At 47.1% G+C, this 23,220-nt stretch overlaps 2 protein-coding genes across 2 annotated transcripts; both read left to right on the plus strand.

Moving 5' to 3' along the window:
• The first annotated feature begins 380 nt into the window (after positions 1-380).
• buc (bucky ball) lies at positions 381-3,932 on the plus strand. The gene is made up of 7 exons (XM_086021606.1): positions 381-785; positions 933-1,085; positions 1,413-2,807; positions 3,072-3,176; positions 3,396-3,518; positions 3,590-3,642; positions 3,708-3,932. Exons 1-6 carry the CDS (start codon positions 779-781, stop codon positions 3,613-3,615), a joined length of 1,809 nt encoding a protein of 602 aa, XP_085877732.1. The 5' UTR covers positions 381-778; the 3' UTR covers positions 3,616-3,642; positions 3,708-3,932.
• Positions 3,933-5,041: 1,109 nt separating this feature from the next.
• LOC147127110 (uncharacterized) lies at positions 5,042-8,179 on the plus strand. Its single transcript, XM_086021602.1, has 5 exons — positions 5,042-5,200; positions 5,276-5,560; positions 5,852-7,558; positions 7,852-7,935; positions 8,017-8,179. The coding sequence occupies exons 1-5, from the start codon at positions 5,161-5,163 to the stop codon at positions 8,043-8,045; spliced, it is 2,145 nt and encodes a 714-aa protein (XP_085877728.1). The 5' UTR covers positions 5,042-5,160; the 3' UTR covers positions 8,046-8,179.
• Positions 8,180-23,220: the final 15,041 nt, after the last annotated feature.

Genomic DNA, 23,220 nt, shown 5'->3' on the forward strand with positions numbered 1-23,220 from the left:
CCGTAACCACATTCGGGTTGTTTTTTAACCTTACTAAAACGTATGAAATGACCCAACTTCTCTACTAAAACGTTTTTAGCGCTATACCACCACTCCAACTGTCTATATGTTTGTTTATTTATTTATTTTTTATTGACATCCTCGAAATCAGCGAGAGAGCAAACTGCGCATGCGTCTAAGACTGTCCCACTGAATTCAGTAACCCCATTCTTTTTTCTTTTTTTTTTTTTAACTCACATAAACGTTTTAACTGATAAAACTGTCACACTGAAGACCAGTCTATCTGTTTTATTCATTTATGTATTTATACAATCACTCATCCGTCCGAGCGAGTGGGCATACTGCGCATGTGCGTAAAGTAAAGTCCAGTATTCCAATAAGCGCATTTCCCCCCTAAACTCACTTAAACGTTTTAACTGGCCCAATTGTTGTATTAAAACGCGTATTTCTCTTAATTTATTAATTCCACGCGCAAAACGCTAGTTTAGAGTCACACCAGCACCTCGAATAACTGTCTCTCTGTTTTTATTTTTGTTTTGATGTTTTTGTTTTTTTTGACGCTCCATTGAGGACAGGTAGAGCTGCAGCCAGGTGTGGGCTGTTGAAGTAATTGCAAGTCTTTAGTCGGTTGACGTCGTGATGACAAGTTCTCAGCGACTTGTTAAACGATTCGGACTAAATGTGAAAGCTTGTTGTTGATGTTTATTTGTCGGCCGTCGTGCTTGTGTGCTGTTTTATTTCGGACGGGCCCAGTGGACGGAAAGAAAGGTCGGAAGACATGGAAGGTAAGGAATTGTTTGGCAGGCTCACATCAGCCGTGGAAAGTTTCAAGTAGAGGTGACAAAAGCACTCGAACTGTTCTGTTAGGTTATGCCTCTTCAAAAGAAACAATTTGTGGCTGCAATTGACATTAAATTGCGATTTCATTCCAGATGGAGGCAGGCCACCACATCCGTGTGGCAACGGGCAGCAGAGAAATCAGCACCCCAGACCTTTTTTCTACGTGCAGCCTCCATCCCAACCTTACTACCTTTATCAGCACTGGCAGATGAACAATCCTTACAACCACTATGGTCTGCCCGCAGGTATCAAATTAGAATATCTTCTCACAAATCTCCAGATAGAAGCCCCCTGGACTTCTTTTATGGAGTTATGTTAAAGATATTATGTATTAAACAAATATAGAGAACAGCGACATCCTGAAGTGAAAGATGACCATTGTCATCAATGACGAGGCTGTGCAACAGAAAATGTCAAGAAATTGACTAGTGTCTTGACGTGCTTCATGCAACTATGTTGAGGTGTTTTAAATCAGGCCAAATGACTTCAATGTTTCATCATGTAATATGCACATGTCATTTCATGGACACTGTATATCTCTAATGAAGGTCACTTTTTGTGTGAAAATCCAGGTTACCATTTCGGCCGTCCCTACGTGACTCCTTACCAGTACATGCCGTACCCTGGGTTCGTTGTCCCTCACGCCCCCTTGTATCCCATGGATTACCGCCGCATGTTTGAGCCTCGCTTCTACGCGCCCACCTGGAACGACGGCCCGCGGCCGCCGCCGCAGCAGCATCAGCAGCCTCAGCAGCCTCACAGCCGGCGTGAGACGGCCAGCTCCGAGGTGCAGACTGACCCCAGCGACGCCATCAGCAAGCTGCTGGAGTGCCTGGATAAGATCCGAGCCACCGACAGGGAGCTGGACTCGGGGATGGCGTCACACTCCTCCGGGATGTTCTCTCCGGCGGAGGAGAAGAAAGAGCCGGAGCAGGGCGATGCTAAGCTGTTGCCGGCAGTGCCGGACGCGACCCGTTTAGAGTCGCCGGCTGTGGCATTCAGCGACTCCACCACAGCCGTGTATGATGCCGAATCCAGCCACAGGAGCTTGGACGCCTTGAGCCCTCAGGTTTGCTGGTCTGGAAGGCTGGAAGTGGAGCTGCCTCTCGATAGCTCTTCTCTTCATGAGGACGGTCCAGAACCCGAGCATCCCCCCTCGCTGGAGTTTTTCCTCGCTCACGACAAGTCCGAAGTCACAAATATCCAGCCAGATATTCCCGTGGCCGATCGGAGCACTCCCAAATGTGATGCCGACCACACCGTGAAGCGAGTCGATTCAGTCATTCCCCCGCCGCCTCTTCTGTCTCCTTCGTCCGGGAAGCTCAAGGACGAAAGGAGTGGCTGCAAAGTTTTGAGCGACGCAGGTTACAAGATCCTGCGGCTACCTTTAGAAGGTGTTTTCAGCTCGGGCGCAGGCTCACGCGTCTCGTCCACGGCTTCCCCCTACTACCACCACCACCGCCTCTCCATGCAGAGCACCCACGAGCGCATGAGCGTCCTCAGCCCGTCCCTGGACGAGCTCTCGTCTCGTGACGAGATGTTTTCCACAGACCTGGAGGACGTGGATCTCTTCCCCAGGCAGGCCTACTCGGGCGGAAGGCTGGCAGAAGTTGTGGCGGGCGACCGTGCGGCGGAAGGGGCGTGGCTTCCCTCCCCCAAGAGGCTCCTGTGCGCCTGCTGTGGGAAAAGTCTGCCCAAAGGCGGCAGTCGGAGCAAGGTCCACACGGCCAAAGCGTATCGGGACGAGGCCGCCGACTCCGAGGAGGACGTCAGGTACGGAAGAGTGCCGCTCAGAAAGCATCCTTCTTCCAGGAAGCCTCACTTGGGCCCGCCCAGGCCGCCTGCCAGGCCCTGGTACAAAAGGAGTCAGTGCAAAGACCCCGCGGAGTCTGTGGACCCCCACCAGGGTTATGACGGCAAGCCTGGAGAGACGAGCGGCGGCGAGCTGCAGTGCAGAACGTGTCAGGGTGTGTCATCTCTCGCTGGTTTATTATCAAATATATTATTTGATGGCATGGAACGTTTGGAATTTTGGGGGAATTTTAGTTCCAATTGGAAACTTTCCATGGGAATTGAGGGTAATTTAAAAGCATCGCATTCAAGCATAAATGTACAGCTTTTAATTTGCACATAAGCACGCAAAATTGATGGGTCTCGTTGCCCACATGTGAGGACCTCGATTGGTGATTGATGGCGACGGAGGTTGTGAGCAGTCGTGTGGTCGTTCACAGACAGGTTCTGCAGAGACGAGCACGGCGTGACCGAGCAAAGCAAGAGGGGCGACGGCGGCGGAGGCGTTCCCAGAAGATGGCAAGCGTCTCCTCTGCAACGACAAGGTCCAAAGACGACGACTTCTTTGTCATGTGCAACCTCAGCATTTAAGACACGGCAGAAATTTCGCACTTTGGTGAACGGACCAGGGAGCGTGAGGAAATCTAACTCGAGGGGCTTTGGGCACTTAACCGCTTTGCTGGCGCCAATACCTGGTTCAGTTTGGCTTTACACTTGCTAAAATCAACACCGAGCCGTGTCACCAATTAGCGTTTGTTTAACAGAGTCGAGCGCAAGGAAAGCGATGCCGCACCAAAGGCCCCGAGATGATGATGATGACGACGACGACGACGACGACGGTCTTGATGACGATGACAAAGAACTGCCGTCCTTGCACTGGGACAGAGGTTTGTTTTTTTGTTACTTTTTTTGTTTTTTTAATTTGCTGTCATTTTCAATGTCTGGCGTTTGCTTCCAGGCTCCTTAGTGAGAGAACCGAGATGATTTCTCATGACTGACTTGTATTGAACTGTAAGTTACCATCCTTGGAATGTGTCTTCCAAATATTATTAATCACGTGACTTCTCCCACCGCAGGTCCCCCTTGATGGTGTAAATGTTCATGGAGGATGATTAAAAAGTTTGTAGAGCACCAGGTGTAAATGCACTGCACAGAACGCCTCTTTTTGCTGGCAAAAAAAAAGAAAAAGAAAAATGTATTGCACGCTTCTGGATATCACAAAGAGGCAGGTGGGCTCAAAGGTTGTTGCAGTTGATGTCACTGTTTGGGGCCAGTCCAATAAAGTGTTGTCATTATAGCCACTTTGTCTTCTATTTATTGTGAACTGCAAACATTGACACATGGATGTTTGCGTCATATCCATTTAGAGATCTGTTGACACACATTTTTCTCTTGCATATTTTGGTTTGTAAAGAAACCAGTTTACTTTCAGTTTTCAATGTTTAGGATGCTAAATGAAATTAAAAAGTCAAAACTAACACCAAACACATATCGGGTAACCGGTGTTGGTCTTTCCATACTAGGTCAGTAATCCAAAGTTGCATTTAACTTTTGACAAATTTACATTTTACTTTTCACAGTCCAGCCACTCAATCCCAGGAATTTATATATTTTTTTCAAATGTCAGGGTAAAAAAAAATGTCTGGCAGTGAATGACAGTAAATACTGTCTGTCCACTAACAAGACACTATATTCGATGGATGTGTGAAATGTCATCATCTGGAAATGATCAGGTGTAACGTACTGTGCGGTGCAACTTGACATCCCTCCGTTTTTAGAGCCTCTGCATTCATTTTGGGTCTCAGGGGAGTTGCAGACAGGTAGCCAGCCAACCAATCACAGGGCAGACATTCATAAATCAAATTCGAACCCAGAACTGTGAGGCATATTTGCTAGCCATTTGTCCAACCGTAGGATGCTGACAAACATGATTTAGAAATATTTTGAACATGGAAAATGCCACACTGGGCGCCCGGAGCTGAGATTGGAACCAGAAACCTCTGTGAGGCATGCAGCCTGAACCTTACAGAGATGTTCATCAAAGGCTTATGTTGCCTTCCACTCAAGATGGAAGTCAGACATTGACCATGACATGAAAGAAATACACATCAAACGCCAAGTCAAAGATGATGTCAACAATATTTAGCCGCATTTGTTGGTTACACGTCAAAGCGGAATGGGTGTGAGTTTGCAAAGAAATGCATGTGTTGTTAGCGTAACGTCCAATTTGCGACTGTATTGGTTTTGAAACGGGCTGTCTACACTTTGTCTTCCAAGCATGTAATATGTCATCAAGAAAGGATGCGAGGGCGGCCACTTTTTGGAAAGTGCTCTCGATTGAGTTCAGCTGTCTGGCTTGCCTCATGAGCGCCAACGCCGGCCCACGATCTGTCGCTCAACTGGCTGGGCGCTCAGCTGCAGGACATCAACAATCTGACCTGCAGCCCGGCTCCATCCAATCAAGGAGAGGCCTCCCCAGGTGAGGCATTATCAGGAGTGCGCACCTTTGCCTTTGGTCTAAATGCTACCATGAGAGCCGAGTTGCTTTGTCCTCCTGCTTTGTCTTTTGGTACGTAAGATCACCTCATTTGAACGTTCAACGTGTTGCCAGCTGCATTTTGTTGTTATCGGCTTCATTTCTCAGGAATGGAGGCAGACTCTTCAAATGTGCACGCTTCCTACGGTTTGGGCCCTCGTGGTCCAAACCTGCCATGTGGACCTGCACATGGAGCCACGCAGGCCCGCGAGCCTCCCAGTGAGCCGCGTCCTGAGGAGGAGCAGCAGCAGCAGCAGCAGCAGCAGCAGAGCCACAAGCCTCTCTTCTACTTTCCGCCGTCGCAGCCCTATCTGCCCATGCAGGGTCTTCAGTGGCCGCTGCCCATGGCCGTGCCGCTCGGCTACCACCCCTACTACGGCTGCCCGCCTTTAGGTTTGCTTTGTGCTTTTCCCTCGTTAACCTCTCACAAACTCGTGCAAGGCAAGCCTTGCTCTGTCACTAAAACAGCATTGTTGAACATGTGTAACATTTTGGCACCATGTCGTTCGGTGATTCTTGGGTACCACGCTTCACTTTCTCCTCACTCATTTCTGAGGTTTAAAAACATGGTGCTAGGCTGCAACTGGAGGGCTTCAAGTGGGTTACAGAAGCTGGCGTCTAGTTAGGCTACAAATCCGGTACCATGTGTCTGAGCTTCCTCAATAAATCCCTGCACTGTTCCAGGTTACGGAATGCCAATGATTCCCCACTACCAGCCCAATCCTTACATGGAGACTCCCACCTTCATCATGCCTCGCACGCACCTCCACCTGACGGACTACAGGCGCATGCTGAACCCTTACCACTACCAGACCATGGCCTACCATGCCCGTAGGTACCGCTACCAGCACAGCGCGCCGGCCAGACAAGTCACCAGCAGTGAGGTCCAAACGGAGCCGCTCACCGGCTCCCAAATAAGCAGCAATCCCGAGGCCCCTGGGCTCCGGAAAGTCTGTGGCGGTGAGGACACACCAAGCGAACACCCCTGTCAGCCCTTCCAACCGGCTTTGGCGGTGCAGCGTGATGACGAGCTCACTCTGGAGGTGGGAACTCCTCCGAACGGAAGCTTCGTCATCCGGACAGAGGAGTTGACCATAGAGTGCTGCGCCACACCGGCGGGACTCCGACTTCTTCACTCGCGCGAGACTGCCGAGGTCTCCCATGGGTTCCCCCCAGACAAAGGGCCAGGCGTTCCTGCAGAGAAGACGCACCACGCTTGTCCTGACATCCTCTTGGTTGGGACCCCCGGAGAGAAGATTCTCCAGTTGGAGTGCAAAAAGCAGGACGATGCCATCGCTGGCTGCGTGCTTCAGGAGAGGATTGCTGAGAAAGATCAACAGCTGGCCTCACAGCGTGTCCAATCTCAAGTCGTTCTGCGGGAGCGACCGGTGTGGTCAATGGAGGACACTTTGGTTCCCTCCCCTGACTCGCTGACCCCCGCAGAAGAATCCGATGAAACGCTCCATGTGGCTAAAGAAGTGCCGACGGACGAGGCTCCTACAGGAGACGCCTGCGCCTCTGTGGACGATGAGATGGTGTGTGAGGAGGAGGTGTGCTATTTGATGGACAAATCCCCCGAGCTCAAGCGCAAAGCGGAAGCTCCACTTCCAGCTGGTTTGGAAAGTTCCCATGAGGAAGATAAAACGCAACCCAGACAAGAACCCAACTTCCAGGAGCACCAGGACACCTCGTTCGAGTCTTTACCCACGTACCTTCCATCCAGCAGCTGGCTGGCAGACTTTGACAGGGTCCATGTTTGTAGCAGGATGCCACCCACTCCCAAAAAGCAGACGCAAGCCGTGAACCGGACCACCTTAGAGGTTCCCACTCGCAGGAGAAAACTGGAGCTGGAGTACAGGGAGCTGCCTTCTGTGCGTAAGCCCAAGGAGAGATACAAGCCCAAAGGCAAGACGGATCGACAAAGCCTCTCTGACCACGAGTGTTGCCGCACCAGAACTTTCAATGAGAACATCTTCACTCTGAAGAGTGAACGACTTTGCACCAGATGTCTGGCCAAGCCCGGTCCAGCCCTCAAAAGAAAGGCCGTCCCCTTCCAGCAGTGCAACCAGGCCCTGATATCCACCTGCGACGCCTGCAAGTCGCACGCCAACAAGAGGCTTGCGAGGAAAGGTTCGGTCCCCGACGTCCGGGCTCCGCGGCGCAAACGCGACACGGAGGGCGAGTCATCGGACAACGGCTCGTGTCGCTCGGGCCGCAAGTGGCGACCCGACAGGCAGAAAAGGCCGCTGGGCTCCAAGCAGAACTGGGAGAGGCCGCACCACTGTCCCCACGGCAACGCCGTTCGAGAGCTGGACGAGAACTTGCCAGCGTCCCCGCAGGACAAATGGAGGCACGCCGACAAGCTTTACTGGACATACAGGTGGCAAACAGGTGGGCTTTTTTAACCATGTAACGCCTGAACCATTAACTGTAAATTAAAAAAAGAAACCTTAATGGTGATCTGCAAAGTATCGAGGCCACTGTACTCTAAAAATGTTTTATCTTCATCCCAAAAACTCCTTCTGAATTGAATAATACTTTGGGATTAAAGGTCAAACATCTTTAGTCCAGTTGCCTTTTTTTTTCTTTCGTTTTAATAGTGTATGATGAGTATTCCGTTGCAAGATTAAGAATTAGACAAAAAAATGATTTACTTACTTAATGGGCAACCTTTGGTTCAGCAGAAAAGTCATGGAAAACGGTCGGGGCCAATCCTGACGCCACCAGATCACCGCACTTCAACAAACACAAGATGTCACATTCACCAGGTGCCTCATCTCGCCGTCTCTCTGATTGACTGACAAAAGTCGACATTCTTAAAAAAACAACCTTCTTTTCTCTCTGTGCAGGAACTCATAGAAAAGACACTCGATGCTGATTTTGCACAAGAGCACCAATCGGTCACTTTTTAAAAATGTTTTGTACACTTAAATTATTTCCACTTATTTATATAGACGATCACAATGTTCACTATTTATTAACAATTAAATAAACACAGATTATTTGAAGTCATTATTTCTGGTGAAGACATTTCTGAAGGATCAGGCTGGGATAAAGAATCGAGCAGTAACACTTGGTCGCAGGTGGGGGCAGCAAAGCACAAGACTGTCTGCCTAGTCTGCTGTTAAACCAACTTGTTCTTCTGTCTGAGAAGGAAATGTCGTTTTGCCTGTTTTTAAGGCCAACCATTGAAAGCGAAAATCTACAGAAAATTCGATCAAAAAGCATATCGGGGATTGTGACCTTCTCAAGTTAAAGTTCAATGAAAAGTAGTGCTGTTAAGATTATTTGCCCGGTTAGATATGAACCCCCACAATCTGGCTGGCATGTGTCACAAGCAAAAACAAGCTTGAGCACCAAACTATTTAACTTTCCTCATTAAGAGTGAATGTGGTCTTACTGATGTTTTGGTAGAATAGTAAAGTGGTTAATGTTGGCACTGATCTGTAAATAAATGCGAACGATAGTCGAGCTGTGGCACATTCTGCCCTTGTTTCCGGACTGAATGCTAACGCTAGCACTAAACTCTGATCAATTTCCATCCTTTGTGTCAGGCGACTTGTGGAAACTGAAACGTCTACAGTATTTCTCAATGTATTGATTACTCCCCTCCACATCGCAAAATGCCCATTTCCAAATGAATGTTCGACTGCCGTGTATTCACACAAGTCGCATTGTTTCTGTCGAGCCGCGCAGGCGACTGTGAACTCCATTATGGGCTGATAATGTGTAATGTCAGGCCGCGGGGCACGAAAACGCACAAACGTGTTGAATAAATAATGACTCGTGTTGAATCAAAAGCCATTAGAGTTCACGCGGTGTTGAATCAGGTGATTAGGCCTATTATGCTGCTCTGAATGAATCGCGTAGCGCAGCACGTGAAACTGTATCGTAATAGACTTTCTTGGCTGCGGGGCAAGTAAATGGCAAAATGTGGCTCCTTTCCACACGGAGGGACTTGTTTGATGTGTATCTTTTGGATAGATGTGTATGCTACTTGAGGACTTATGTTTGCATGTACTGATTCGCTAATCCCACAACTCGTATGCATGGGAAGCGTTTTGTAGCGTTTGGGTGGATTGATACGGAGATGCTGAAATATTGATATTCTCAATACACATTTCCTCGTACTGGGTTAGATTCCCAGTGTCCCAGCATCAACATTTGAATTTTGTTGCTTTCTATAATGTCACTGTAATAGCGGTGACGAAAGGTGAGTTAAGTGGGGTCTGTCCCCGCCGAAGGCCCAGCCGGCCGCTGCGTTTCAGCACTCTCGTTGGGCTTAGTGGAGCAAGCTTGGTTGAGTTGGCGGCAGTTGGCGTTCCTCCGGGACCTCCCACGCTCAGGTGTGCGTGCGGGCAAGGACGCGATCAAGGTCGCGGCGGTTGTTAGCCGCAGCAGATGGACGAGGGCGCCGACCCACCGCCAGACAACGCCGTGACTTTGTTTCAACGCTATCGTGACTGCAGTCAACTTTGCTGCTGGCCTTGTCAGCTTCGGCGGTAGCGTAACGTCATAGCGTGACATCATCGTAGGGTGACATCATAGCATCTATAAAGGATGAATTAACCTGGGTAATTCTGATACCGCAAATACGATTTTAATCTGAATACAGTTTTGACAAGTGAAGGCGCATTTTATGCCTTGAGTTTGCCTTTGAGGCAAAATTGTTTGCCTGTTTTAAATGTGCAACTTGTAGTTCTCTTTTTTTTGTTTTGCATAGCTACATGTGTACTGTATACGTACTCATTTCATGAGATCTTGATTATACCTTTATGACTTTGCCAGTCATAACTGCTGTCTGAGGGAAAACATAACTACGATGTGGCCCGCGATGAAAATAAGTAAAGCATCTTCATCACTGCGCCGAAGCGTAAAGATGAAGGAGCGGTCCTTGCTGCCGGCTCGGCGCTTTTCTCCGCCGCGGCGACCGATGCATCAACAACGCGTGCGCCGCTGCCCCGAGACAGACTTCGGTTTTCACACTCCGATGTCCTTCGCTTGACGGATGACCTGCGTGTGTTGTCCACCAAAGAGCTCCTTTACAGCCCTGGCAGCACAAACAGGAAGCCCACCTGCTGACAACTGGGGGAAAAGAAAGCTACTTCAAGATATTTCAGGCTCAGGGTTAAAAATGTGGGTTTGAAAAAGAGGTCAGGTTTTGAATTAAAGTTATATGCCCGGATTACAAATTCCAGAAGTAGTTACGCTTTCAAGACAGGAATGGGGTTTCAAATTAGGACTTCAAGCCTGGGTTAGGGTTTCCATAAATTGATGAGGGACGCATGTGACCTTAAGGCTTCAAGCCAGGGTTAGGGTTTCAAATGAAGGTTTCAAGCCAGGGTTGGGGTTTTAAGGAGTGGCTTCACATCAGGGTTTCATACAAAATTGGGGTTTCAAATTAGGCTTTGTAGTCTAGATTAAGGTTTCAATCATGGGTTAGGTTTTTATGGTAGTGTCTTGCATCAGGGTTCTGCGTTTCAAAACTGGATTTGATGTTAGGAATTCAGGCCTTTCCAGGTTTCAAAGGGTTGAAACGGTAAAATCAGGGTTACAATTTAGGGTTTCAAACTAGGATTAGTGTTTCAAGGCAAGTAGGGTTTTGAGGTTGAGTCTGCAAGCGCACCCGCACTCACCTAAAACGCACAGGCACAAACGAGCTTGGAGACGACTTCTCGCTGTTAAAGTCAAAGAAGCTGATCTCCCGCCTGCTCACAGCAGATATCATCCTCTTCTTTTTTTTTTTTTTTCTTCTCCCCTAATCCCTCATCTCAGACGGCCGGCCGGCCGCCGCATTCAGGCGGCCCCGCTGCCGCCGTATCGCGGATCAGCGCCGGCAGATGGCCAGCGGTGCGGTGCCGCGTTCAAGTGAGCACGTTTACCGTCACGCCTTGGAAAACGTCGAAGGCGTGCCTGGCGGAGACCATGCAGCTCATAAAAAGGTCATTAGACCTGCGGATGCTGCACAAACTAGATTGAAGAAAAAAAAACACACACACACACATTGCACAAATGTCAGGGTGTGTGTGCATGTGTGTGGCTGAACTTTTTTTTAAGAAAGAGAGGGTGGAAGGGAGGGAGGAAGGATAGCAGGAAATAAGAAAGCAAGGGAGGCGCTGATGTAAAATAGGAAATATACTGTAGGAAGGAAAAAGGAAAGTAGGTAGGAAAGGAGGGAGTAACAAAGGGAGGAAGGAGGAAAGAATGAGGGAAAGCAGAAAGAAAGCTAAGAAGGAATGAGAGAGAAAAGGAAGGTAGGAAAGATGGAAGAAGGGAACGGAAGTGAAGGTCAGGTCCTGGAGAGAAAAAAGACGAGGCGCCTGGCCTGAAAATTCAATTTCTTCTTCATTTCCGAGATGTTAATGCGGCCTCCTCCTCCTCCTCCCCCGCCATGTCAGTGTCCCCGCCGCACCTTCCACCCACCTTCCCCTCAGCCGATCTCCAAAGTGTCCAAAGTGAAAAGCAAATTAGCCGACGATCATTCATCACCCACAGAGAGAAGATGAGAGAATTAATTAGCGCGGCAGGAGGAGAAAAGTGCTTAGCGAGTTGTCGCTGAGCGCCGATGAGGCGTCGCTGGCACATTTGCAGCGACTCCAGGCCACCCACATCCAAAACCACACAAAAATGTCCGTGACCTGGCAAAACCCGAAAGATGCGTTTCAAAGGCTTTAAAAATGGTGTTTGGGAAAAGCGAATGTTGATTTTTCGCCGCCGAAAAATCGATAGCCGCAAACACTGGCAAACCTTTGGCGCTCAGTGGCATGCGGGCTTTTGTTTAAGACACGTAAGATGTTTCAGTCTCAGTTTCAGTTAGTTCTCATTTTTGGTTTTTATTTTGTTTTGTCCCTGAAAACATTTTTTGCAGATTTAGTTATGTGGTTAGCTTTTCCTTATCTAAAATAACCTTGGCACGATAGGCAATTTCTCCTCTTCCTTGCAACGAACAAAGTTGGAAAGACAACTCCGGGTCTTTCCCCGAGTCACAAAGTATTGCCGCCGCAAAGCTTTTGGAGTGCAAGACGATATTGGCGGCGTGAGGAAGACTGTGGTGAAGGTTAACCCGCTTACTGAATCTCCATCTCGGCCCAGTAAAGCGATTCCGCTCGTTCCCGGGCGTCCATCTCCCGGCCGGGGCGGACCTTCCGCAGCCGGAATAAACTCAATCTGCCGTCACGGCGGATCTGATTATACAACTTTGCGCCGAGGTCACCTTCCAGACGGAGAGGGAGACTTTGATTGCGTTTGGACGCAAAGGCTCCGACGTGCTCCATATGGAACAGTCGAAATTGCAAAGCTGTTGTCATGGTTACAAGAGTCAAAGTGAGCGAGCCCACGTTCGGGGTCGGGAATCCAAACATGACTCTCTTCATATGCGGGACATCATTTTTGGGATGGGGGCGGAGACAAAGGCTGTCATTCAAAGGCGCAACATTTTTATTTTCAAATGTAACCCTTTCATGCAAAGTGGTCACTACAGTGGACAGCTATTCAAAAGTTGCTTTCGCCTGTATCAATACATCTAAAACAATATATTTATATTTTAAATGATATACATTAAATCATAATTAATGCATGAAAGGGTGTTTGATTAATTAATATAGGCGAAACTGCTTAAATTCACCACAAATAATTTGAAAATAAGTACAGTGCCTCACTGGACAAATTTGGTCTATAATTACTCAAGAAAATCTTTAATCCTGCCCAAGTTGTAGCTAATTAGCGGCGTATTAGCGCCACTTAAAAGTTTGTAGCCAAAGTCGCGGGTAATTAGCGTAGCCTCATGCGCCGCTGAGTGACATTGATCCCGAGCGTCATTATCTTCAATTGTCATTCATCGCCATTGACGGCGGCGGGTAAACAAACACGAGCGGGATGCAACCTTGAGTCGTCGTTTTCTTTCCTTTATTGATCAAAAATGTGTCAGTGGCAAACGTAAAACGGGCGAGAACAGAGTTTAGAACATGGGTGGATTGCAATTTGCATTTCTCAAGCTTGGAAATGAAGACAAGATTCACTCTTTTGAGTTTAAAACAATTTTTTGGGGGATATTTGTTCCTTTGGCTTTGTTCAATGAAACACAGTACAGGCAGTCAAGAACTGGACGTTCCCCCAAATTGATGAATACATGAGAAGAAAACTGGTCAGGAAGTCTGCCAAGAGGCAGACAGCAACAGATTTGGTTGTGTTTGTGCTTGAATTTCACAGATTATGACTCTCTCTCTCTCTCTCTCTCTCTCTGTAAACATCGCGCTCCCACTCCATGCACAAGAAACAAGGAGGATTGTGGGAGATTTGAGTGAGTGGGCTTGAGTTGGTGAGCATGTCAGCGTGCATCGGGCACAATGAGGCAATTAGATGCTCCCGTGGCAGCCAAAGCAGCAGCCGCTTTATGCTAGTTTGTAGGTTTTGATCCCAGTGGGGGGAGAAATATTCCCGTTATTTACCAGAGACAGAAGCGACACCTTCTTCCCACTTCAAAAGAGCATTTCCTCAGAAGAGCGTCGACTTTGGTCTCAGTGTCGCCCCATTTTGCGTCTGACCTGCTTTTCCAGGAAAGCAGGCGCTCCTTGTTCCCTTCCCACTGTCAGGAAGCGGATGAGGCGCGTTTAAAGTGCGTTGGTGCGGATGAGGCGGCCCCCTGGGAGGCTGACAGATGCTCAGGCCTCGGGAGGAAGTCATTCTCGGCAGCAAGAGGTGGCGCTAGAAGAAGAAAGGGCAGAGAAGGTTCCTAATTAAACTCCAGTAATAGGCGCTGTTCCCGCAGAGCAGAGATAATGCCTTGGAAATTATTTTTCAGCCTTCTGTGGACCATCAGTGGAAGCTCTCTGCTGACCGTGGCTTGCGCTGGCAACAAACATGTCGGTAAAAGCCTACTAGAACCGCTCATCTTTATTTAGGGTTTGCAACTTGCAGACTCCTCTCTATCAGGAGTTGAAATGTGGTGGATTGAATTCCGAGCACAGTGGCATCCTCAGTGACAAAAAGGGTGTGCGCACTTGTGCAAGCACATGATCTCAGCCCCCAAGACGACCTCGCACAATTTGAGCGTGCGTGATTGCGCATGCGCGACGGAGGCAAGCGGGCAGGGAGGGCGTGTCCGCCTGAGGAGAGGCGGCCGCCTGCTCGCCTCCTTGTTGCGAGTCCGCCTGCTTTGTGTCCCTCTCGTGTTTGTTGTGTGGCGTCCACGCCGCGACGAGGACCAGCCGCAGACACGCGCACGCACGCACGCACACACAGCCGCGCGAGGTGAGTCTCTTCCTTTTGCGTCTCGGCGTCACCGTTTGTCTCCTCGCCTTTTGATTTGCGTTGGTCTTCACTGTCACGATTTGTGTCCTGTGGCGTGCGTGTGTGAGCGCATGTGCGCGCTGGGCGTGTTTTTTTTTTTTTTTTTTTTTTTTTTTCGTGCAGGACTGTTGTTGTGTCTGGAACAAATGGTGCGTTCACGCTCGTGCAAAAGATGCCGTTGGTTTGTGTGTGCGCTTGTGACTGGCCGCGTGCTGCGCGTGCACGTCCCCATTGTCCCAGCCACTGTGAGACAAGCAGATAAAAGTTGAAGTCAAGATTCACAATACGGTTGATTTTTGGTGGTGATGTTTCATCCCGACGTTCCCAGCCCTTGCCAGTACGTGTGAGCGCTGGAATCATGGAAGGTCACACCAGGACGAGTTTAGAGAACACCCCCACTCCCCCCCCCCCCCAAAAAAAGTGTTTTTCTTTAAATAACAAGCTGGATGTGCTCCCACTTTTAGGAAGTGTCGACTTAATCTTGCCGTGTAATTGCCTGCAGGATTACGGAGTTTTAACAGAGCGTCCCTGTCAGCTCTATGCTTCTTGTCTACAACTCTGACTCAGCGTGCGTGCGTGCGTGCGTGCGTGTGAAACGAGACGTTTGTAAATCAGCGAGAACATGCCAAACATTCTCTAGTTTGTTGTTTTCCCCAGAATCTCAAACAAGGCGGCACTTTTCCTCATGTAATCATGGGCTAAGTGGCCAAAGGGGCCCCCCGAGGGGCCGAATGCGCCTTGAGGGAACAACTGTTAGTTGACTGTGCTGGAATGTAAATGATCTCAATCCCAAGGAGGTTTTTGTCTGATGAACACACAAAAACAAGCATGGTGAAGGGTCAGCGATCATGGTCAAAGAGCAGTCCAATTTGGGTGAGCCTTGGATGACTGAAATGCAGTCGGGATATCATGGGAATGTAGCTGTAAATCCAATCTCTGGTCTCATAAATATAGCTTCGGTCACATAAATGTAAGATTGGATTGCGCGGCATGTAAATGACGCCTCGAATGATGTAAATGCGGCCTCAGATCACATGAATGGAGGATCGTGTAAGTGAGGGCTTCTGATCAAGTTATGTAAATTGAGCCTCAGATCATGTCGCTGTCGCCCCGATCACGTAAATGTAGTCCCCGACCGTGTACACATAACCACGAGTCACGTCATTAGTCGCAGATCGTGCAAACATAGCCTCGCTAACGTACATGTAGCCGCAGGTCACGCAATCATGCAATCACGCAAGGTGTGGATGCTACTGGTGGGGATTTATCTTTCAATATTTTCGTAATAATATGATGATGATACAGTACTGCTTATGCAACCAGAGAAGGTCAAAAATGCTTATTTTGTTTTGCACAATTAGCATAGAAAAGTTTTAGTATTTCTTAAGAGGAAGTCAACCCCCACATTTTCTTGACAATAATATGTTCTGTATGCTAAACTTGATATTCTGACGAATATTCTGTTTGTGGAATACAAACGAAACAGCGACATCCACCTGTTTTTATCTATCTCAGGGGGCGGCCGTTTTGTCATTTGCTGTTGACGGAAAATGACATCACAGCGCTGAGCAACTGTGATGTCATTTTCAGTCGCCGGAAAGTGACAAAATGGCCGCCCCCTGAAATGGATAAAAACGGCTAGATTTTGCCTCGCAACTCACATTCCACAAACGCAATTGTAATCAAAATGCCGTGTTTAGACTACTGGGGGCGCCTACAACATATTAATGGAAAGAACATTATTGGCTTGATTTCTCACCTTTACGCACCTCATCCATAGTGATACGCAATACATTAAAATATTGTTTTTTTTAACCAGATTATATTTTTTAGTGGATTGTTTTCTCACATTTTTTTTCATTTTCTTAAAGCAGAATGTATGAATCTTAATGAATGTTCCACCTGGCTCAGACAACATGTGCTATTGATCCGACTCCTCCTCTGATTAGCATACGGCGCTAATGAGGCTTCCTTGGCCTGTTTGATTTTCCTCCCGGTCCCCCAATCGGCTCGCACCTGCGCTTCATTTGCATTCCCGAAACGTTCCCTGGAAGGCCGAGCGTGGGCAAACACGCTCGACTGCATGATTGCTCTCCATCTGTCGGAATGCATTTTGCAACCGTTTTGTGGCTTCTAACGTGCCTCTTTGTGGCTTGTTTTTTTTGTGTTTTTTTTTGTTTTGGTTGGCGTTAGAGCGAGGGGGAAGTGGGCAGGTCTTGTAAAGCAAAACCGGAAGCGCAGGGAGGCGGCAACCACACTGAGACGCCTGTTCTGTCCGACATGAGGAGCATTTTTGCCTCGTGTCAAAAGTTGATAGGCAATGACCATCAAAATCATCATCATAAGCACAAAAATGAAAATCCTTTGCATCAATTTTTGTTGAACCTCCTTCTCTGGGTTAGCTGATTCATTCATTTGAATTCAAGTTTATTTGTCAGGATTGTTTCCATTCTTTTTCAGCTGTTTTCAAAGCAGAGTTTCCCATATTGTCAGCCAAAATTTGAGTTTAGAGCAAACTTCAGCCATGAAGTAAAGCGGAAAAAAAAAGTTTGAACGGGCATGGCCAACCCGACGGATGTCACTCCTTAGGCCACGCCCCCGAAAGGCCCATCATTGCATGTTGTCACCCTCTTCAAGCGTTCAAAGCTTTGTGTCGTGTCAGGGCGAGACTTCAATTGATTTTCTTGAGTGTATGCGCTGATCTGTAAGCTTCAGCGCCTCTTCGAACAAAAACACAGTCGAGATACTCAGGCTAACTGAGGTCATAGTCGGGCTCATGTGTGCGACGATGACGATGATGATGATGATGATGAAGCCGGTCCCACTTCTTTTCGGGAGCGCCGTGACCTTGACTAATGAGGAAAAAGGCCGCGACCTGCCAGATGGGGAAAAGGAAGGATGCAAAAATAGATTTTTTTTTTCTCTCTCCAGGCTGGACTGAGATGGAGCTGAGATCCGTCAAATGCACAAACATGACGCTATGTGTCTGACGATGATCGCGTTTGTCTGCGCTATCGTGTTCGTGAAGGACTGCAGTAAATTATCGTTTCGAGGCTCAAATCAGAGGATATGGACCGTTTTAAGTGAAATAATGGCTCTAAACGATTACTCGATTGTTAAAATAGCTGTTGATTCATTTGGTAATCGACTCAAATTAGTATTCACACATACGCACCGATACTGGGTAACGACACCACTTGTACTCTTGGTACATCAAATTTGTTTGAACACAATTACAGGGAATTGTGAACAAAGGTCTTTCTTTGTTTCTGACATGCAACAATTCAGTCATGTCAAACCGCCACAGTGTAGCGCCAACTAGTGATGAGGAGGACTTACTGAATGCCAGATTATTCTTTTGCCTTAATGCGGTCGGTATCGGCAGCATTCGCAAGTGCCCGATACCAATACCTGGGATCGGTACTCGGCCATCCCCAGCAATTGTAATGCAAGAGAGCGCTTGTCTCTTCCACTTGTTGTTCTTCCGCCATTTGTTTTATCAGCCGAGCGTCTGTCGCGATCATGGCGGGGGCGGCGATCACGGGCGTAATGCTGCATCCTTTCATCTTTTTCAACCCCAAACCCCGCGGTGAGATGAGCTGCGCGTGTCCCCGCAGATGTTTGTTGACTGTTGAGGGGCTGGTGGAGCTGACGTGCGGCCTTCGCGCACGTGTTGATGACAAGATAAGAAAGCAGCTCATGGCGGTCACCAGGGGGTCCGCGGCTGCGCGGCAACGCGGCAGCGTGACAGCGCAAATCCTCCGCCAGGCGCTTCTGATGTGCCCTCAGTGGAAGCCGCCACGACATTATTTTGGAGTTATGAAAAATGTCTTTCTATGATTCTTTGTATGGTTGTGACAACCAAGGCTGATCGCAGGGCTTTTCAAGATATTTATAGAATTGTTTTTACCTTTAGTTCATTAAAATTTAATTTTTTAATTTTTTTTTTATTTCTCATAATTATATACCATTCAAATTATTTTAAAAAATCATAATAATTTACTTTAATTTTTCCTTTTCGTGCCATTTTTTCAGATTTTCTTCCTTTAAGATTTTTTCATTATTTTATTCTTGTGTTTGACTTCTTTGAAAAAAATCTCAAGATGTTTTCATTTTCTCTTAAATATCTGTCATTGTTTTCCTTTTTATTTTGTAAAATGACAATTCCATTACATTTATCTATATTGATTGTTTATTAGATTATCTGTTGGTTTTCTCATTTCTTTTACTTTAAAAACAAATCATATTTTGTTTGCTTTGAAACAATTTTTCACCTTTTTAAACAAAAGTATTTTCTATCGTTTTTTAAATGTTTCCTTTTCATAAATCATATTTATTAATCCATTTGACTACTTTTAATTCCAAAGATTGCTTGTATTATTCACACATTATTTTTCCTCCCAGGCTCACTTAGTCAGCATGGGCACACGAGCACATGACCGCCATGACCACCTTCTGCTGCATAAAACGTGCACCTCCATCCACGCCAGGCGAGTCCTCGCCCAGCACCTTGCTACTGGCAAGGTCCGCGGTCGCGTGGTCGCGTGGTCACATGGCGCGGCGGGCACTGACGTGCGTGTTGTAGCAACTTCACACAGCTTTCAGTGGGGTCAAAAGGAAGAAGGATGCATCTAGCACTTGAGTCTCCCGCCTTTGCCTGTCCAACATCTCCACTGATTGTTTGGACGTGGAGCCTTTATGATTGTATTGTGTGGAGGACTACTTGTCCATGCAAGTATCTGGAGTGAATTGAGGAATTTGGGGAGCTTTTGTGGAATGTAGCAAGTCAGCAGGTGTTGAGTTTACAAGACAGAGATCCAGTAAATCATTCCCACTTTTGGGTTGTGGATCACATCAGTCATCTTCTTCTTTTTCGGTGGCCGATAAAAGAAAAAGGTCAAGCGAGCTAACAGGTGGCAAATCAGAGCCCACATCGGCGACGATCCGTGCTTTTGAACCAATCGGATTGTGGGTTAATCCCACTTTGGGGTTCACACCTGCTTTGCCGGCGCGTCGCTGGCGAGCACACACGAGACAACAAAATGTTATTAAAAGGTTTCCCGCCCGGCCGCCGCGGGACACAATGACGCCGCTAATGAGATAGAAACCCCGCCGGCCGGCCGCCTCCCCCACTGCGCGAGCGCGGAATCATTCAGTCTTTTAATTGGCGGGATGCTGCTCGAGGAAAAGCAATCAGTGGGACAATGTCGTGAATAGAGAAGAAAACGTATGTGAGGAGGCAGTGGTTAACACGACTGCATCACGCTTCTGAGTTTGGGGGAGAGGCGAATTCAGTCTCTGATCTTCCCGAATGGAGTTGGCATGTTCTCCCTGTAGGTTTTCTCTTCCCACACTCCAAAAATATGCATGTTCAGTGAAGACTAATTGCCCTTAAGTATAAATAGTTGTATAAATAGTTGTCTAGAAGTGCCCTGTGATGATCAGCCGGGGTAGGCTCCAACTCACCCGCGACCCCGGTGAAGATAATTGCTATAGAAAATGGACGGATGGGTGCGAGGACAACAGGACCGTGAATAGAGATGCAGATGTGTGTTGTTGAAGTCGAGTGTGTCATCAATGAACTGTTGCCTGAATGCAACATGGAGATGATTCCGATCAATTATCTCCGCTAATCAAGTGTGAGTGTACACAAGTGCCGCTGCTGCTGCTTGAGGAGTGAATGCAAATGACGCCCGCATCCACTTGTCAGGCAACAGCAACGCAAAAGCATTAACAGCAACAACAAAATCGGCAACAAAATTGGCAGCAAAAAAGCAGCAGCAACAACTTTTCAGCCTCTTGGCATTAGATAATTTTAGCGAGCTAATTTGTTAACAGATGAGCTTCACTGCTAACTTTATTTACATGTAACGAATGAGCAATTAGCCTGTTAGCTTAGTGACACAACAATAATAGTAATATTAGTTTAGCAGAGCGTAGCAGCTGTGATGTGCTTTGGACACAACGTCATTAACAGGTTGACTCCTCAGCAGTTTTCCATGGGCTAATTTGTTCTAGTGCCGACTACACATTCTGCTGGATCTCAAAGTACGTATCGTCTTATCACAGCAGAGGTTTAGCTTCAGCTAATGTCAGCCGCACAGTGACCGTATTCATCCTTTCTCGCATTTTAGCTTGGTGGTATGTTAGACTAGGCGTCTTTGGCGCGTATGACTGGATAGGTGACTTGAGCCGGGCCGTTACCTTGCTGTGACCTTTTTCTTGCTTTTACTTGGCTTCCATTCTCTATGACACTCTTGGCACAATTATTAGTTGATTTCAGTTAAGACCATAGAGTCACACATAGTCACATGGGCTAGGCAGAAGCGCCCCCTTGTGAGTGGGCGGCCAAGAGTAGGGATCCTGGGGGAGTGGGTTAGACCGTCTCCCGCAATCTTGCAGAGAATGCTCCACAGCTGCGTCTCGATTCTTCCGGCATCCTACAATGGTCAAAATGTGGGGTCGTGAAGGGGATTTGAATTTTTGTACATTCCACTTTTTGCAACAAATGACCACATTTCAAACTATGTCGGCCTGAGGGGGACTGAAGGATTTGTCCCATATCAGAATCGGGCTGGTAATTACTGACTCTAGACGGATTTCTTTACATTAGCCAATATGTTAGCCATATGTTGATTAGAAAGGTCATTGCATTACACATTTATGGTCATCACACACAAACAGCTAAATGTCTTTACACCGAAGAAGTCATATAACAATCATTAGTAAGGGAAGAAAGAAAACTCTTTGTCTTGTGTAACAACACACTCACGCACTTGGATGCCTTATCAAAGCACTTTGGCCCACCTCAATCATGTTCATGTGCTCAATCTGATTACATCAGAGGGTGGATGCACCGTTACCTCTGCCATGTTTGAATCAGCAAGTACTAGATTTTTTTTTTTAATCGTGCGCAACGTCAAGGACTCACTTGCTGATACTGATCATACAATAAAGATCAATAAAGTTGATTCCTTAGCTCACGTTACGCTAACTAATCAACATTCGATTAGCTTTCTGGTCAAAAGTATAGAGCCAACCTCTGGTACGCTTTGCTAAACTATACACTCCGTGATCGACTGTGAAGTTAGCAGTGAAGCTAGCAGGAGGAGTACAGTCACTGCATCGCTAATGTTAGCTGCTGCTAGAGAAATTAGCATCTAGAAAAGTGCTGAGGTGCCAACCTTTCAATGATGTCCAAATCACGTCACAACTAACCTAATACCTGTTGGAAATTTCAGCAGGTCACTCACTAGGGATGTAAGCTCAATTAATAAATAGTTCGCAAAAAAACAAGTATTTTTCGATGCGTGTTTGTTTTATCTCTCAAGAGGGCATCCGACGTAACTAAAGACTCAAAACAATTTGGTTGAATTTGCTCATCCATTTCTTTCAATCTCTGAAATACAGGAATCAGACAAGGTCAGATCTGGGCTTCTTTTCTTAGCTCGCAAACACTTACACCCCTGGAAGGCGAAGTGAGAAAAGGGCGCTGTACAAGATGCAACCCTCAAATATATAGTGTTGTCCTGACAGATAAGTCTAATCAAAAATGTTGGTTCTGATCTTCTCCATCTATGGTTAATCACTTCAAGGAGCGGGTCGCCTGGCTGCAGACATCCTTGGTTACAAGGACTCGTACCCATGTCAGATATCCCTCAAAGCCACATTCCATCCCACGAGACAAAGTTGTATGCGTGCACTTATGTGAATGCCTGTTGGTGTGTGCGCGTAAGTATACGTGTGCCTGTGTGTGTATGTGTGTTGACGGAAATCAATTCAGTCGGACTTTGTGTCCTGACTGATGACCTCGCCGCGATTGCAGACTTATGCCCGTTTAGGCAGCAAATTTAGCTCACTAAATTCCAATCGATTTTTTTTTTCGAATGAAGCTGAAGGCTTATTTGCCAACAAACTTTCTTACTTGTTTCTTGTACCAGGTTTGCCCGTCTTGGCAGCAGGCGAAATATTGCGCATGATCAATGACCTCAAATCAAAGGCTGGGTTTATCATGCCCAGCTTGATTGCAAACCATATTTAAAAAAAATGTTTAAAACTGATTCATTGGCCAGCTTTTTACTTGTTTCTCTTTGTACCTGATAGATTAATGATGTGGATCCAAGTTCATATTAGCTTTTCTCTCTCTTTATCTGCTTCTAGTGAACAGGTCTGCAGAGTTGATTGCGCCAATAAATCTTCACCGATTGCTCGGCGTGCTTTTGAAGCGAAAAGGTCATACATGGCAAACATGACCGACACATCATGTAAGCCGTTATCTGCCTGATCCGACGTTGACTTGACAAAGTTGTGCTGTTATGAAGCGATCGCAGTCGGCGTGCTGGATTTGTGTCTGTCTGTCTTCGGGACCACTTTGACTCCAGCTGTCGATCAAACCTAGCGACCTTTTTGTCATCTTTTCAAGCTGACGTCCTGACATGGATATGAAATATCATCTCTTGCGTCTGTAAATCTCTGCATGATGGCACGCTAATCCACATGCTAATGGGACAACCGTATATGCACCACCATACAGATCTACGGTTGGATTTTTAATGCACTGTATGACCTTCAACAAAACTTGTTCTGCTGTTGTACCGTCGGTCCCATCACGACACAAAGACGAGAACAAATGTGTGTGTGTGTGCGTGACCCTGGTCGAGCAGCCGCATGCACTTGGCAAACGTTCAAGAGAGAACGCGTCGTCGTAAAATGCAGCAATTCATTTTTATTAGCGTCATTTTCATGACTGATCGACCTTCATTGTT

This window comes from Filicampus tigris, chromosome 21 (assembly GCF_054856515.1).
Source record: "Filicampus tigris isolate MCC_2025a chromosome 21, RoL_Ftig_1.0, whole genome shotgun sequence".
In the NCBI taxonomy this organism is placed as follows: domain Eukaryota; kingdom Metazoa; phylum Chordata; class Actinopteri; order Syngnathiformes; family Syngnathidae; genus Filicampus; species Filicampus tigris.

Bases quoted from the DNA above. Each gene is read 5' to 3' on its own strand.
- buc (XM_086021606.1), top strand. The intron at 3,177-3,395 runs GTCCAAAGACGA...TTTGTTTAACAG, and splicing joins GTCTCCTCTGCAACGACAAG to AGTCGAGCGCAAGGAAAGCG. The intron at 3,519-3,589 runs GTTTGTTTTTTT...GTTTGCTTCCAG, and splicing joins GTCCTTGCACTGGGACAGAG to GCTCCTTAGTGAGAGAACCG.
- LOC147127110 (XM_086021602.1), top strand. From the start codon at position 5,161: ATGAGAGCCGAGTTGCTTTGTCCTCCTGCTTTGTCTTTTG. The intron at 5,201-5,275 runs GTACGTAAGATC...TTCATTTCTCAG, and splicing joins TCCTCCTGCTTTGTCTTTTG to GAATGGAGGCAGACTCTTCA. The intron at 7,559-7,851 runs GTGGGCTTTTTT...TTGGTTCAGCAG, and splicing joins GACATACAGGTGGCAAACAG to AAAAGTCATGGAAAACGGTC.